Below are 17,815 nucleotides of genomic sequence, written 5' to 3'. Positions count from 1 at the left end.
GAACCTTATTTCCAAAAAAAAAAAAAAAAGAATATACAGCCTAAATAATAGAACAATAACAACAAATATACTATACACTAAAGTAATCACCAGGAATATTCTAGAAGTACACATGTCACGTTTACATTAAAAAAATTCCCGCCAAAAACTTTTTTTTTATTATTTTCCTTAGAAAATAAAAAGATAATTAATGAAAACAAAAAGAATGTACAACCTTATTTCCAAAAAAAAAAAAAAAAAAAAAAATATACAGCCTAAATAATAGAATAATAACAACAAATTTAAATAAATAAAATATTAAAAATATACACAATCTATAAACAAATACAAACTTATAATACTATTTAATATATAAATATAATTTTTTTCCAGTGAATATCCGAGCGTTGCTCAGGCAAAGAACTAATACTATATACTAAAGTAATCACCAGGAATATTCTAGAATTACAAGTGTCACGTTTATGTTAAAAAATTTCCTGCCAAAAACTTTTTATTTATTTTTTTATTATTTTCCTTAGAAAATAAAAAGATAATTGATGAAAAAAAAATTTACAGCCTTATATATATATATATATATATATATATATATATATATATATATATATATATATATATATATATATATATATATATATATATATAATAGCCTAATAGAACAATAACAATAAATTTAAATAAATAAAATATTAAAAATATACACAATCTATAAACAAATACAAACTTATAATAATATATGAATATAATTTTTCTTCCTGTGAATATCCGAGCATCGCTCGGGCAAAGAACTAGTATATATATAAAATAGACTCATCAATCACAAAACATATTTTTTATTTATATTTTTTAGAAATCACTATACTTTCTTTCAAAAAAAAAAAAAACAAAAAAAAAGAAATCACTATACTATAAATTGAGGAATTTATCAAAAACATAATTTGGTTACATAAATGGACTACTCTTATTGTTCAAATCACTCTAATATACTTGTTTTTTTTCTTCATTTTAGTAAACCAAACAATAATGTAATGAATTAATCCGTCTACATCAATAATTTAGTATGGACTGTTTATAGAGAGTAAAAATTAATTAAGACTATGATTTTTCTCCACTTTTCATAAAACATAATTTAGAGGAATACTAAACCTTTTTATCTATCTTATTGCACAAGATTATTATTTGCCTTTTTTAGTTGAGCGTTTCAAACCGCAATAGCAATTTTTATTTTTTATTGCACTAATTTATTTATCTAAATAAATGGCACGGGACCTAATGTAGTTTAATTAAATATATAGTCCATATTTTATAATTGTAAGATTCCTTATAATACTTTTTTTCTTTTTGAGGAAAATAAATGCGGAGTATTTTCTTTCACAAAAGATAAATTTTCCTACTATGCATTTTTACAAAACAGCTATGGATGACCAGTTTATATTATTTAAATTTTACGGTGTAGTGTATATTTAACCCTTTACTATTACATTTTAACATTTTTATGTTCAAAGGTATTCTTCATATGATATATTTTAGAATTTAATTGCAATTGAATTGAGACAAGAGATGACGATGAAAAAGATGATGAAAGATGACAAAGGAAGAAGATGAAAGAGATGTGAGATGATGATGATGAACTGAGAGATGAAGATCGAAGAAGATGAGAGATGATGGTGAACTGCGAGATGCAGATGGAGGAAAGAGATGGTGGGGAGACGAAATTAGGGATTAATCTAATTTCTTGGGGTGAAAAGCTTATATAATTAAGCTAGATTAGGGTTATAATAATTTATAATTATGTGTTAATAATTTTTAAATGAGGATATTTGGTCATTTTATCAGAAAAAAGTTACTATATTAGGAAAAAAATAGTTTTGTTGCAAATAAAAGATAGCACCTTTCTTTGGTAAATGTTGCAAATAATTGTAAATGGAGGTAATATGACAAATTAATTTGCCTTAAACAATCTTGTGATTGATTTGATTTTTTTTTTTTTTTTTTAAAAAAAAAAAGAGTCTATAAGAAGGTCTTGGATTCCTTCTCATGAGTCTGTCCGATTATTACTTTCATTTTTCAGTCTATGAGCATTTCTATCACCTTGAGATAATTAGTTTTTTCCGGCTAAATTAGTTTTTTCGGCTAAATACTTTTGTCCAAACAAGAGGAATCATTTAATTGATGTGACGTAACTAAAACACGGCTAACTCTAGACTTTTAACTTTTAATTTGCAACCGTTGGTCGTTAGATTTAGATATGGCCTTTAGTAATATAACATATTATACAAAAGGTAGCCATATCCAACGGTTGCAGATTAAAAAAAAAAGTTAGCCACTTTTGTATTCCGTTGGATTGGTTCCTTCAATATAAGTCCTCACTCTCTCTTAATAATAAAGTTATTTTCCTCACTTCTCTCTCTCTCAAAAACAAACTTCGATTTTTAGCGCGTTGATTTGAGCTGCGTCTCACAAGTCACAACTTTCAGGTACCTAAATATTTTTCTGATTCCTACTTTTTGTTGTTGTTGTTGTTTTTAAATTCTGATGTTCGTAATCTTCTTTGGCATTGCATATTTAATCATTTGAGTATAATTTGTACTCCGACGTACGGAGTATCTTGTTTCATTGCTTTGAATTTCAATAGTTGTTGAGCTTCTTGATTCCGTCCGAATGTCGCCGGAAATCAATTTTCCGTCGACTTTAGGTGAGTAAGGAGTCTTAGTTACAATCATTTGCTGGTTTGAGAATTGAAATTCCCTCTGTTAGTGATTTGATCGTCGGATCTAGGTCGGTTAGTTTATCGGTAATCACCGAGTTAATCCAGAGTTCTGACACGTGTAGTATCGTTTAGTTGCTTGAGTTAACCCGGAATGTTGATTGAAGAAGTTTAGGTCAGTTATTGGAATTTCGACTTGTAACCTGGGATGTTAATCGAACAAGTCTAGGATCTGCACAACCTTGTTAACCAGGAGGAAGAATTATCCGACTATTTTAGGCAAGGTTGACCCAGTAATATCCTGTTAGATGAATTGCCTTACAAGTTTAGGTAAAATAGAATCAGCAAAGTGGCAGGATTATCTGCCAGAAAATCAACAAGCTTGTATGTTTTGTAATCCCTTCGATTACGTGTTTTAATTAGGCTACTAGCTGTTGGAATGATCCTGGTTCAAATGAAGCATAGTATTACGTTCCATTCTGGGAATTTCCCGAGATCAAGTTGCCTATATTTGATTTTTGATTAATTTCTAAGATTCAGATATTGTAGTAGGTAAGCTTAGGAAAACCAAGTTGAGGAAAGCCCTAAAAACTGTGAGGAAGTGGGTTTAAGAGATTCTTGTTTCATGTATTGACTTTTGGTATCTCGTTTGCTGCATCAGAATCACCAATTGATGTTATTAAAGAAAAGGTTAACAAGTTTACCTATCAAATCATCATCCTTCACTGCTACTTGGGGTAAATCTTGACCTTTGTTAGTCAAATTATTCTCTTGTGGGTTGATTAGAAAATCTGCTGTCAAGTTTAAGCTCTTGAACATACTACTCAAGGGCTAAGGGGAAAAGGGTGCTAGTAGTGTTAAGTGGCCGAGCATGGTGGTTTAATGTTAGTTTTTGATAAGTGATAGCTCTGATTGTGTTTATGACTGTGGGATGGAGGCGTTGATGTTGTGAAAGGTAGGTGGGGGTAGAGCTGACAGTGATGGTGGTGGGGGGATGGGGTTTCCTTTTCCTTTTTTACTCTAACCAAACAAGATAGGTAACACTAAGCCAAAGGTGTTCTCTTTCTTAATCCTTTTCCTTTCCATTTCAATTGAACTACATATCATCTAAATTTTGTGATTTTTTTAAAAATAAATTTGGATGAAGTTCATAATAATTGTAGGTCTTTCATGTTTTCCAAGAAAAAAACAAAGAAAGAAGGATTTTATCCTTTTTGATCACCCAATTGTTATTAGGTCTGTTTGTTAATAAGTTTCTTTATTACTCTGTATTTTAGTGTTGCAATTATACCTAAGGTATTGTTGGGCAGAAGGCTGGGCCATTTTTTTTTTTAAATGACATGAGGTTGATGCATATTCATATTTAAGGATCTAAAATATTTATCATTTTTTTGGCTTTGGAGTTTGGACTATAACAAAATGTTATGTTCTTTGAACTTCTTTCTTATTGTTGTGAAATAGCAATACAAAAGTCAGTCAATTGGAGACAATTTTGGTGCTGTTCGTTGTAGGTATAAGTTTGCACACCTCCTCATTCTCTTCAGAGTGATTAGAGTAGTGTTGAAATGGACTATTGATTATTTGTAATCTTGACTAGACACTAGAGTGTTGTAATTTATCAGGTATAGGGAAGGGTATATTTGGAATTATCATTGAAAAGGGAATTCATTTATAAGGGGAATAATTTAGTTTTGCTGTGTTTGGGAGAGGCCTCTCAATATTATTTTTTTACATAATTACATCTTTGGTAGTTCTCACATCAATAATCATATTCGCCTTCTTCCTTTCGTTTCTGCCCAATATTCTAGTTTATTAAACATCCATAGGGGATCCTATACATATAGTGTCTTAATATGGTGATTTTTGTACAGGAAGTCTTTCCTATGGATGCCAAAGCTGTTGTTGGGGCAATTCTGGCCCTTTTCACCTATTTTACCGGGGTACCCAGTCTTGATGATAGAAAAAGAAATCTAAAGAGTAAACTGGAATATCTGAGGGCCCAAATAGATGACATAGAGAATAGTGAAAGAGCACCCTTTTCTGCTAGGGTTCAGAGAGGCAGGAAAAGAAATAGAGAAAGCGATCTATGCACCTGGGTGGATGAGGGTCGGGAGCTTTTGAAGGCAGCAGAAACCTTATATACACAGGTCGAAGGATATAGGAACCTCCTTACGAGTACAAAGAAGAGAAAGGTTGTTGACAAAGTGGTTGACGCACTTGCAATCCATGAAAAGAAGGGTGATATTCTATATATGCATGCCTTTCCTGACGAACAAGGTCCATTTCATGGTAATTGCATACCAGTCAAGAAGATCATTGGAAAAACAGCGTTAAATACTTTGGAAAAACTCCAGCATCTATTGGAAGATGCTAAGATTGGACGGATTGCTATTCATGGGAGAGAGGGAATTGGCAAGACCTTGTTCATGAAACACCTACATAACTTTGCATTAACATGTGTTGAGAGGTTTGATTATGTTGTCTGGGTTAGCGCTCCTGAACAGTTCAGCATCAGGCATGTGCAAGATGCTGTTGCTGCTGTTGTAAAGTGTGATCTTCCTAGTGGTGATGATTTGAATGTGAGGGCTAGCAAACTGTCAAACACACTTGCAGACCTGGGAAATTTTTTGCTTTTGTTAGATGGTGTGCCTGAAGCAGATTTTTCTTTGGACCAAATTGGAATTCCAGTCCCTGTAGAAGGCAGTGAGTGCAAACTGATATTAACTACTAGCTCTACCTTGGGGTGTAGAATTTTGGATGGTTTTGGAAAAATTGAACTTAATTGTCTTCCAGAAAAAGAAGCATTAGAGTTATTCATTCATGAAGCAGGTATTGACATGAGGTGTGTTACTTTGCTCAATAACATTCCTAGGTCGCTTGCAAAGAGGTGTTGTGGGGTACCACGTATGATTGTTAACTCAGCTTCTCGCATGTGGGACACTGATAACCTCCGTGAATGGAGACATGCTCTGTTTGAATCAGAAAATTTTGAGAAATGAACTAGGATTGTGACAGTGTACAAGAATGAAATGCCAGCATTCTTTTCTTGATTGCTCTCAAGTCTCAAGTGAGGCAGCATCTTACTGCCCTAAGGCTGAAGTCACGATGAGTAGGCTAGTACATTAGGAGTCGTCAGATCAGATGAGTTCGTTTTGCTGCTTCCTTTAGTTCTCAAGTGGAGTAATGAGATAATTAGGAGTGAAAATGTAATGTAAATAATGTTCTCATAGAGTCATAGGCTGCCAGGGCGAACAAATGACCTTTGTCAGATGCTGGGCCTGCTGGCCATTATATGTATTGGAAAGTTAGTGTATATTTTGACTTTCTTGCTGCAGTGTAAATCGTTTATAATGGAAGAAGCTAGTGTTAATTTTTTTTGTTTCTCATGGTGAAGGAGATTCTTCATCATTTCTTTCTTTCTTTTTTACCCTTTTTGAGCAAGAAAGCAGAGTAGTGTACTAAAGCCAAATTTATTTTCAGGTTCAACGAAATTAGCATGTAACATTGAAAAACGTATCTCCAAGCTGTAAGCTATAGCTAGCCTTACTAGAATCATTTTTAATGATGTGTCTGATGATCCTGAGCACTTTAAGGTCGACTTTTGGGCCTGGATGCCCCAGGAACAACCTGGTATCATGAGCATACAGGACTTTCATTTTACGAAAAATTTCGGCTAATGACACCTTAATGACATATTCCGGCTAATGACACCTTAATGACGGATTTCGGCTAATGACATACAGGAGGACAAGTACCTTCATTTTGACTTTTTTAGCCAGATTCATTTTGTTTTAAGAATGGCACCTTAAGTTTTCGATGTTTGACTTTTATTTGCCCTCTATATTTGTGCGCATATTCACGCTCACAAATTTGCCAAACAAGGTATTTCTGACGATTTTATTCACGCTCACAAACAAGGTATTTATGACAAACAGGGTATTTTTGACAATTTTGCCAATTTAGTATTTGCGCTCACAATTTTTCTTTATCTTTTTTAAAAGTGATGGCTGCATTATAGCTGACTGCACGGCTGTTGGTATGTTGTTGGGCCATGAGCCCATGACAAGGATTTGATTACTGCATGTCAGGATTGTTAGCATAAAGGCAAGATAACTTCTGAAAGCAACACCAAGGCAACAAATTTGATATGTTACTGAATGTACACCATTCTAAAAAAGACGGAGTATTCATTTGTATAACAGATTTAAGAGTCAAGCTGTCGAGGTCACTGATTAGTGATCACACAGGTGACTTGGTTGCCGCATTGACATTGCAATCAAAACTAAACACACCACAACAGTAGTAGTACATACTCCAGGCCTCCAGAGTATCACTGGTGATAAATCTTTAGGAGAGAAACTTAGGTGCATAAAAACCGGGTAACTCTTTTCACTTCATACCCTCTCGTGATCAAATGTAACCAGCAACGACCTGCTCTTTTACAAGGTTTCCTACATTGCTACTGTAGATTGTTATTGCAATATCAACTATCAATGGAAAGTGATTTAACTATATATAAGCTACAAATATTTACAAGTAACCCTCAACTCAGGTCCTCTTTATTCTAATTTTGTAGAGTACACCAAATATGGTCTAATACGGAAGTTTGTCGCCCTTCTCAAGGTTCCTAAGCTCAAAATATGCATTTCTCCATTCACAAGGGTCATCAATGCCACACATATGAATAGCTATGTCTACAATCCTGCGTGGCACCCCATGACACATCTTTGCAAGCGAGCTAGAAGTAGAAGTCATGCTGATTCTTGCTTCATTTCTGAACAATTGGGATGCTTCTATATCTGAGAGACTATCAATTTAACTGTTCTACAACAGTCCAGTATTTTAGAAACACAATTAGACCTTGTAGTTATAACTAGCTTGCTCTTACTTCCTTTTGCAGGGACTGGAATTCCTATCTGAACCAGGGAAAGTTGTACGTCTGGTATGCCATCTAGGTAAATCACAAAACTTCCAAGACCTGCAAGGCTGCAAGCATATCAGACAGCTTTTTAGCCCTTAAATGTAAGTCACTGTCGCAGGGGAGATCACACTTCACTGCAGCAGCGACAGCATCTTGTAAATGCCTGATGCTGAACTGATGAGGACATGTGATCCAGAAATTGTAATCAAATCCCTCAACCCATTTCAATGCAGAATTGTGCAGGTGTTTCATCAAAAAGGTCTTGCCAATTCCTTCCATCCCTTGAATAGCAATCCTTCCAACATTATCATCTAGCAACAGAGCTTGAAGTCGCTGCAGACCATCTGAAGCTACTTGCCCCAATAAATCTCCCACTGGTATAAGATTACCACGATCAGGACCTCGCACATCAAACAAGCCACATCCCAAAAGGATATCAGCCTCTTTTTCATGAGTTGACAGTGTCTCATTCAACTTGTGAACGTCTACCAGCTTTGCACAGCGTTGAAAAGAGATTCCACCTTCCCCATATTTTCTTTTCTTCTCTGAATGTACTTCATTGCCATCTCCTAATAACCTTCTCGCTTTTTGCTCAAGCGAACGACCCTTAGACACCCAGATCAAGAGGTCATCTTCCCTTTTTCTCTTCTTGACTTGCTGAGTAGAAGCAGAAAGCAATGCTCCTTCAATGTCCTGTATCCTGGCGCTTAAGAACTCAGTTTTTCCCTCAAGAATTCGCATTCCCTCATCCAGTCCTACTGCCCTGACTAAGGTATCCAGAAAGCTGAAAGTTTCATAAAGAACAGCAAAGGGAATCATAGTGATGACTGATGAATACTTCCTGTTTCAGAATAGTGAGTCAGATTTCAATACCCTATGGAAGTGTTACCTCAAAACACAATCATAAGCATGCCAAGTAATAAGGAAAAAGACAATTTTCCCTACAAACTACTCAAAAAAAATAAATAAATAAAAATAAAAACAATTTTTGTTGATTAAAGTCAATTATAACTAATAAATCAGTATCCAAGAAATTAACTTAAGAATCAGATAAATAAACCTTCAATCAAAAAATATCAGTTTAAATAATAGAATTTAATCAGCAAAACAAAATAGATAAAACATTAAATCAATTGTTTCCAAAAAAAAAAAAAAAAAAAAAAAAAAAAAATAAATAAATCAATTTATAATCGGTTAATAAACATATACTTCGTACATTTTTTTTTTTTTTTTTGAAACAAATTCGTACATAATTAATACGAAGTACATTAGATTTATAATCGGTGTAAAAAAAGAAATTCAATTAAGTAAAATGGAGGGAAGAGCTTACCCTATGAAAAGGCTAAAACAATGGATCATAATGAAAAATCAAATTATAGGGAGTACATCTCAAATCAACAAATTTTTAATAGCATAAATTGAGCATCAAAATAATACAAATTTGGCTAAAAACTTTTAAGAAGAGCTTATTATTTCCATGTTTGCATATGAAAAATTTATCCCATTTTGTATATTGTATTTAAATAAACCCAAATCTCCACCAATCTGCTAACTCCCCCCACCCCCCAAAAATAACAAGTATACTATTCTAAAAAAAAAATAAAAAAATAACAAGTATGCAATTAAAAAAAAAAATTCAAACTTCCATTTTCTGCCGTCAGTTAATCAAGATTTAATCCGATAAAATGATAACCAAAAACATTAAAGCAGCAAACTTTGAGCATTTAACAATGGAGAAATCAAGCAGCAGCAGTAGTAGTAGTAATAATAATAATAATAATAATAATAATAATAATAATAATAATAATAATAATAATAGTTGAATAGGTTAATATTAAAGTAAAAAACAATACCGTTCAAAAATGGTGGGCGCACTGAGTGTGATGAAAGTTAGGAGAAAAGAGAAGCCAATCCGAGAGGGCTAATATCACACCCTTTTTTTTTTCTTTTTGTTTTTTTTTTTGAAGGAGGGGAGGCTAGTTAGTTTTCACAGCTGGGATGTACTTATAATAGTTGTATTGTTTATGTAAAATGGCTAATATTTGCCTATTTGATCCTCTGCAATTTTTAATTGGTAAGGACTGTATTGAAAAATGACTATGTACCAATGGTAATTTGTATTAATATAAAGAAGATATAAGCTCGAGCTTGTCCTAATAGAGTTTCGTTACGCATAGAGAAATGCAGACAAGGGGTAAGAGTGTAATTACACGTATATGCATATTCTAAATTAAGAGTAGGACCATTGGGTGATAAATACTATCATTGAATGATCAAATACTACTATTGAACATTCAGTAGTACATTATATGTATGTATTGGTACTATATATGCATTCAGTAGTACTAACTACGTGTAAGAATAATATCACTAAATAGACAATGGTATTATATAAGTTTTCAATGGTATACTTAAAAGTGGTCCCACTTACCTATCTCTCTCCTCCTTTCTCTCTCTTTCATGTACTTTTTAATATTTTTATATTTGTTATACATTTGCAAATACATAACAAGACTGCATTAGTACTTCCTCTATAAGCTCATATTTGAGAAACAATTTTTGTTTGTTACATGGCATTCTTGTAAAAAAAATTCACGACTTTTTTTTTAGTAAAAGTGGGCCTCTTAATTAATGATGACTTGATTTATTTAACAAAATGTAATGTGAAAAATTATAAAAAAAAATAAAAAATAAAAAAATTTGTTTATCTTAAAGATAAACCTATGCATCCTCCTTAATATACCCCAATGCAATATTTTCGAAATTACTTTAATCATTACTTTTTAACCTATTCACTTTCACCAATATTAATTATCTTAAATTTGTAAAAAAAATTTGCGGGTTCATGCATGGTCATACAATAACAAATTCGAGTTTTAATATAGGGATTTATAATGCTTGTCCAAGTCTAATAAGGGTAATGTTATATGTAGCCCTAAGGGCTATATATAAGCATTAAATATACTCTTAGAAATTGTATAAATTTAGGAATTCATGACAAAAACACGCAAATCAGTGTTATTAGTATTTATATTTTGATGATATCTTAACTTTTTACGATTTTCAAGTATAAATTTAATGCTTATATGCCTCATTTTTTTTTTTTTTTTTTTTTTTTTTGATCCAAAAGAGGTTACAAACCAAAGAAGAAGAAAGACAGTAAGAAAAGAAAAAAGCGAAAAAACAGAACAACTAAGAAACTAGCTAGGGAGGAATTAGACGAGGCATAGCCACGCCCCTAATGTCCTCTTCTAAGATACGACCCAGCTCCGTGGGAGCGTTATTAAAAGATACTAATTGAGAGTCCTGAAATACTCCGCGGTTAGCCAACCAATCCGCCGCACGATTGCCTTCTCGATACACATGTGCCTTATGACTATGTATAACATTTTCCTTAAAATTATTCTAACTGGTTAAATAAAACTATTTTCATACGAGTACTTAATATACTAAATGTATATAAGTTTGTGAATATTCCTTCAAGATAAAAATTTAATTATTTACACTCTTTTGATACGTTTTTTTCATTGAAAAGATTAATTTTTGTAGCTTTACTTTTTGACACACGTTAGACAAATTGTTACTTTAATATAAGGTCCCTATTAAGGTTATGCTCGATATTGCTGATGAGCAAAACTCCCCATCTCAGTTAAGTCAAAACTGGACCGTAGCTACTATTTATAATTTTATATTCCTGGAGAGTATAATAAGGTAGGTAGCTCATCAATTGGTTGTCTATGTACTTTTAATGTTGGTTGGATTCACTTCGTGGTTCCCAAAATTGCTATAAGAATTACCATGCGAATGATTTGCTAGAAATTAGCTACAAGCCTACACAACTCTGCTAAAGATGTTGTGGGCTAATCATTTGAAGCCTCTTCATGTTGTTTGTCTGCCATCAGTAGAGTTGGACATAGACCAACTGACACACAAACTGGTTTAACCTAGCGTGAAATTAGCATAAGCTGGCATGACCTAATCTTAAACTAGACACATAACAAGAGGCACGATGATAAATCATAAGCCGTGCATAGATATAATTCTCAAAATTTTGGCACAAGGTCCATGGATAGGTCGATCTCTCCACTTTAGCCCACTAATTAAGTAAGTACTGAAAAATTGTTAAAGAGATCAATTACTCAATCGTGCATAGGTTTCAATTCACGAAAGGTTGGCACGAACCGATATGATACAATTTTTCCTTAAATCCTTTCTGATACGATTTCCATGAACAATTTACTCAGATGGCCTGGTATCTTTTACCCTAGCAATTTAGCACAACAGTTAAAAGGCTTTTGCCTAAGTTTATAAGTTGCTACTCTGAGTATTATATAAATAAAATAACAAAAAATAGGAAGCAAAAATCAACTTTGTTACTTCATTATATTATAAAAGTATACGTAATTAAAAGTACACCACTAATGCAATGGCCCATTCACTCTAGCATTTCATGCTTTTTTATGGGAAAGTTCGTGTACACTTCATCGTTGAAAGACTAGTAACTTACAGTATAGCCAAGAATTGCGTATTTGCGTGCCAATTGACTAATGAATTAAATTATTAAACTAGCAACTAGATACCCAGCGCCTCGAAAAGCAATTAGATATATACGTAAAACTAGTTATTGGTTCAGAGCGAAATCATTGAATTCGTTATTAGTTTTTGGATCATTAAATTATTTATGAGATTGAAAATGTTAATCTTTTCTTTTTTTTTTTTTTTTTTTTTTTGAGAGAGAGGAGGTTAATCTTTTCATTTAGCAAAACAATTGAGTATATTAGTATATACAACGGGGTTAAAGCTATAATACTCTAGTTGATGGCACTGGGTCGGACCGGCATGAAAAAGCACGGCACGATACTATGCGTGTAGGCCATGGGTCGGATTTGGGCCGCATTTATTTGGGAGAAGCACGATAAGACATGACACGATTGGGTCCGACATGACAAAACATGCTAAAATCAATACAATTTTGCTTAGACATGTAAGGTCGACACGATGGCACGTGGGCTTGGGCCGTGCACGCTCGGACCAAACTTTTGAAAATTCGTCCTGGCACGAAACTCGTGGGCCAAGTCATGGGCCAGGCCTAACTAACCCCAAAACACATGGGCCCGACACGAGAACAACCCGGTACGGGCCAGAGCCATCTTTAACAAATTTTGGGTCAGACACCTAGGTGGATCCTAAAATTTTGGGCGGATGTATGGTGTTTTTTTTTTTTTTTAATTGATTAATTAATCAAATTTATTATTGTAATCTTTTTATTATTATTATTTCATTATGATTATTATTAATTGAGTAATTAGTATTAGTACTTTTATTGTTGTTGTGATCAATGTTGTGGCTTTTTTTTTCTTTTTTTTCCTGATTTTATATTTTTTTTTAATTTTTTAATTTTAGAGAGATAAAATGAGAGTGAATGAAAGTAAAGTATAAGATGCCTAGGAAAAGGGAAGCGAAGTTTACGACGCCCAAAACTAAACATAAAAGTCATCAACTCCACCCACTTCCTCGACAAGTAGGACCCACACTAATTTACTCTACTTTATACTCCGTATCTTGCTTTTATTGTACGGAGACATGGATATATACTCCAAAGGAAAGGATCGAGGCCCACATGTTGACATTCTCCCCAATCATTTTTACTTGGGTTTTTCTACGTAGTAACCCTGTAGTGTTGGGTTTTCTAAGGTGTGCCCACCCTTTTGAGAATTTCCACACTGTAACCCGAGGGTACAATTAGTAACTGTACGGTACCCTACGTCATCATCATTTATGACGGACGTCAGAATAGCGTTAATTCCTTCACCTAACATCACCTGTCACAGTAACTTTCTCTCTCCTTAAAATTAATTCCCTCCCTTACTCTACTCTCTGTTTCATTCTCTTTCATTTTTGATCAAAATAAAAACCCTAAATCTATTCATTCACCCAGAAAACTCGTATATCCCTAAATTTATTTTCTTCAAAGAACAAAATTTAACGGTTTTAAAGAGGCGATTGAAGCGGTGCACAGAGAAGAGCAAGCCGATTGTAGCGGTGCACAGAGGAGAGCAAGGCGACTTTGCTGTAGCTTTGTAATTGGCGAAGGTATGTTTGATCGGTCAAAATTTTGTGTTTTGCTTTGTAATTGGTAATTGAAATGATTAAAGGTGTAGAATTTATAGAATTTAATTTATGGGTCTTGCGAATTTGGTAATGTTTTGGATAGTTTTTGCGTATATGGTGGTGAAATGGAGTGTAATCTGTTTTGTTAGTTGTTGCAATTTAATATGTTGAATTGGTAGTTGTTGTTGATATATGTTGTTTGATAATTGGGCTGCAAGTTGATATATGTATTGTTGGTTTATGTTTTTGAATATGCAGATGGATGATTCTAGGATTTTGAAAATCCATTATGATGGTAATTGTGTTGAATTAACGATTGATGATATAGATAAGTGTTTGCTAATTGATGTGCTTAATGACATGTGTGAGGAATTTCAAAGAAGAGAGTTTGAGTTGCCTACTTTTCCTGGTTTACATTATTGTTACAAAATGAAGGCTATTAACTTAGTGGATGATGGTACTTTAATGAAAATGTTTGAGAATATTAGTGAGAGGAAGATTGATGTGTGGGTGGGTTGTTTAGCTAAGCCTAGCTTCAATTGGAACCTTGCCAAAACAGTAAAACCTCAACAAATAATTCCTGCTCCAAATTCAAAAGGCCCATCTAATTCTAGCCCATCCCATGCAAGCCCATCTTATGCTAGCCCATCCAATGCTAGCCCATCCAATAATAGGACTAAATTGAAAATAAGGAAAAACCCCAGCACAGCAGGCATAACAATTGAATCTCCCACACAGCCTCTCAGAAAGAGCCCAAGACTAACACCTCTACAAAACTCCCCTCCCTCTGTTTCACTTGCAGTTGATGGTGATGAAATGAATGTCCAATCTGACGCTGGTCAAACACACCCACCTCCTCAAACACAACCAGCTCCTCAAACACACCCACCTCCTCAAACACAAACAACTTCTCAAACCAATCAACCTACACCACCTCATAAAAAAAATAAGTAGAACTGTTATTTTTCCTCATGGGAAAAAAATGCCTCACACCACTGCTAGAATGAAGGGGATTATGATTCCTTCACATACACCAACTCCCCAAAATGATACCAACCCTGGTCAGAATGTAAGAGGTAGGTGTAGAGAGAGAAACCCTAATGTGAGGTATTATGAACAAGGAGTGGTATTTAGTGGATCAAGGAGTGATGATTCTGAAGGTGAATATCAACCATCAAATGTATCAGAGGAAGATCAAACTGAATCTGGGGAAGAGAGTGATGAACCTGAAGAGAATGTGAGAGATTTGTTGAACACAAATTATGTTGATGGTGGTTGGGAGCCATTTAGATCTGATGAGTCTTTTTATGATGATGATGGTGCATATTTGAGTAGGGTTTATATGAATGGAGAAGTGTATTTTGATTCTGACATAGGGAAGATTAGATTGAAAGCATGGCAACTTTTTGTGGATAAAGAGCATTTTAAGGACACCTTGAGGGATTATTGTATTCAAGAAGGTTTTTCATTGGTAGTGAGGAGAGCAGAGTGTGACAGGTACACTGCTGAATGTGCAGATTCAAGGTGTGGATGGAGAATCCATGTAAGCTTACTACCAGATGGATACACTTGGGCCATAAAAAGCATTAAGAATGGCCATGTGTGTGACATGAACCTTGTAAATAATCCAATGTGCAATTGTGAGTGGGCAGCCAAGAAACTTTTGGAGGACATAAGAGCAAGTCCCGATATCAAGGGGAAAGCCCTTAATAGTCTATTATGGGAGAGATTTGGACTAACTATGGCTACATCCACATTGTACAAAATGAAAGCTCTGGCCATGGACATGATACAAGGTGGTCATGATGACTCTTACCAGAAGTTAAATGGGTATTGTCTGTTATTGAAAGAAAGAAACCCTGGTTCAGTAGCTTTCTGAACATGAAAATCATTACAACAACCTGAAAAACCATTGCAATTCAAGTCCATATTTGTGAGTTTTGCTGCTCAGTTCAGGGGTTTAATATCAGGCTGTAGGGGATTAGTAGGAGTGGATGGCTGCCACTTAAAGGGAAATTATGGTGGTGTGCTACTGTCAGCCGTCTCTTTAGATGGGAACAATGAGATTTTCCCAGTAGCCATTGCTGTGGTTGACTCAGAGAACAAGACTAGTTGGTGTTGGTTTTTCCACCAACTTAAGCAAATCTTGACTGAGACAGGAAGGGATGATTGGACAATTATGTCTGATAGACAAAAGGTTAGTTTTTTTTAATTAATTTCTTGGTTTGTTCCATGCTTGCATATATATAGTCTAATATAATTCATTTGCTATTTTACAAGGGTATTGATCCCTCCCTAGATCAAGTGTGGCCAAAAGTTCCAAGGAGATACTGTGGTAGGCATTTGTGTAAGAATTTCAAGAGTGAATACCCAGGAATTCTGATGCACAAGCTGTTTTGGGGAGTCACAAATGCATACTCTGCTTTTACATTTAAGAAGGCTCAGGAACAAATTCAAAAAGCTGCTAGTCTTGGTGCTGTACAGTGGTTCAAAGATGTTGGTCCACTAGACAAATGGACTAGGTGGAAATTTGATCCAACACTCTGCTCTGATGAGAACACCAATAATTTTGTTGAGAGCTTCAACAATACAATTGGTGTGGACAGGAGTTACCCAATATTAACTCTCTTGGAAGGTATTCTTTGTTTAAGACTATGACTAATGATTAAAATTAGTTCTTACACTATCCTAAAATGTCAATAACTATGAATGCAGGTGTAAGAAGAGTGGCTATGGTAAGACATGCAACCAGGCAGCAACTATCTGACCAATGGGCAGATAGTGGTATTTGTCCCAACATTAGGGAAAGGCTAAGGGTTATCAGCAAAGAATCAAGAGCTTGTCATGCATATCCTTCTGGAAGAGGGGAGTATGAGATATCTGATGGTAAGAGTATGCTACCAGTTTCCTTGAATTCCATGACTTGTGTGTGTGGTAGGTGGCAGATTAGTGGTATCCTATGTAGGCATGGGGTGAGGGCTATGTTACATGCTGGGAAAGATCCTGTTGACTATGTGAGTGAGTGGTATTCAGTTGCTAGGTACAGAGCTGCTTATGGTGGAAACATATTGCCAATCCCTGACCCAGAACAGTGGCCTGAAATGGATGTTCCAACAATGATCCCTCCCCCAATGAAGAGGAGTGTTGGTAGACCATTTAGAAACAGGAGAAGGGAGGAAGGGGAGCAAAGGAAAGGGAAAAGAAGTGCAACTGTGAAGTGTGACAACTGTAAGCAATTTGGCCACAACACTCTAACTTGCAAAGGTGGAGCCACTAAAAAGGAACTTCTCCAGCAGCAAGGTATCTCTGCACCTCCTAAACCACAGTCTGTTAAGCAGAAAAGAGCAACAAGACAGCAAGTTGCAAGTCAGAACTTTGAAGGCAATTTAATTGAGTCCATGATTTAAGGAAGCACTACATCTCAACCAGGTGCAAGACAATGTTCAACCCAGCCACTACCAACAAGACAAGCCATGCTGTGAACAAGCTGATTTCTGGTGGTATTTTTTGCACAAAATATGTAATTAAGAGTTGGTTTTTGGGAAAATGTTTGGTTATGTAATTAAGGGTTAGGTTTTGGTACAAAAACAGTACTTACATGCTTATGTATGGGTTCTTTTTGGGACATATGCTCATACTAAAATGCATCTGATTATCATGGATATGTATGGTTTTTTTTGGGGAACTTATGCAATATCAATGGAATTGTGAATTTCTCTTATACCTTAAAGTATTAGTATTGTTTATCTTATAAATATCAAGATCAGATACAACTAACCAATATTAAAGACAAATAATATTATTAAGGATAAATAAACATATTGATTTTCCATTAAAAGCAAATTAGCACTTGTTTACAAACCAAGGATTTCTTAACAATTACAATCAGATTCTTCCATTTTTAAGCAACACAATTACAACTAAAATCACAAACATAAAAATTCCTACTTTAACAACCTCCCTTATATAAGATATCAAGTCATTCAATTTATCCTTCACACCACCAATGTCAGCATTCTTCAATGTCTCCACTCCACGCAATTCACCTTCATCGAGCCACTTGAAGAAACCGCACTCAT

General features: G+C 34.5%; 2 protein-coding genes and 1 pseudogene across 3 annotated transcripts; 2 read left to right on the top strand and 1 right to left on the bottom strand.

The window, feature by feature from the left end:
• Nucleotides 1–2,386: 2,386 nt before the first annotated feature.
• On the top strand, nt 2,387–6,078 carry LOC145571835 (putative disease resistance protein At4g27220). Its single transcript, XM_081630871.1, has 2 exons — nt 2,387–2,474; nt 4,576–6,078. The coding sequence occupies exon 2, from the start codon at nt 4,588–4,590 to the stop codon at nt 5,701–5,703; it is 1,116 nt and encodes a 371-aa protein (XP_081486997.1). The 5' UTR covers nt 2,387–2,474; nt 4,576–4,587; the 3' UTR covers nt 5,704–6,078.
• Nucleotides 6,079–6,890: 812 nt separating this feature from the next.
• Nucleotides 6,891–9,585, bottom strand: LOC145571834 (uncharacterized; annotated as a pseudogene). The gene is made up of 2 exons (XR_014096631.1): nt 9,479–9,585; nt 6,891–8,466 (listed from the first exon to the last, which is right to left on the bottom strand). The product of XR_014096631.1 is annotated as an uncharacterized LOC145571834 (transcript).
• A 5,133-nt stretch (nt 9,586–14,718) lies between these two features.
• LOC145570759 (uncharacterized) lies at nt 14,719–17,143 on the top strand. Its single transcript, XM_081629904.1, has 4 exons — nt 14,719–15,603; nt 15,688–15,933; nt 16,017–16,371; nt 16,452–17,143. Exons 1-4 carry the CDS (start codon nt 14,719–14,721, stop codon nt 17,141–17,143), a joined length of 2,178 nt encoding a protein of 725 aa, XP_081486030.1.
• The last annotated feature ends 672 nt before the right edge of the window (nt 17,144–17,815 follow it).

The sequence above is a fragment of the Chenopodium album genome, chromosome 12 (genome assembly GCF_948465745.1).
Source record: "Chenopodium album chromosome 12, dcCheAlbu1.1, whole genome shotgun sequence".
Taxonomy (NCBI): domain Eukaryota; kingdom Viridiplantae; phylum Streptophyta; class Magnoliopsida; order Caryophyllales; family Amaranthaceae; genus Chenopodium; species Chenopodium album.
Note: the sequence above shows the minus strand (reverse complement) of the source record. Positions and strands in the feature narration are given on the sequence as shown.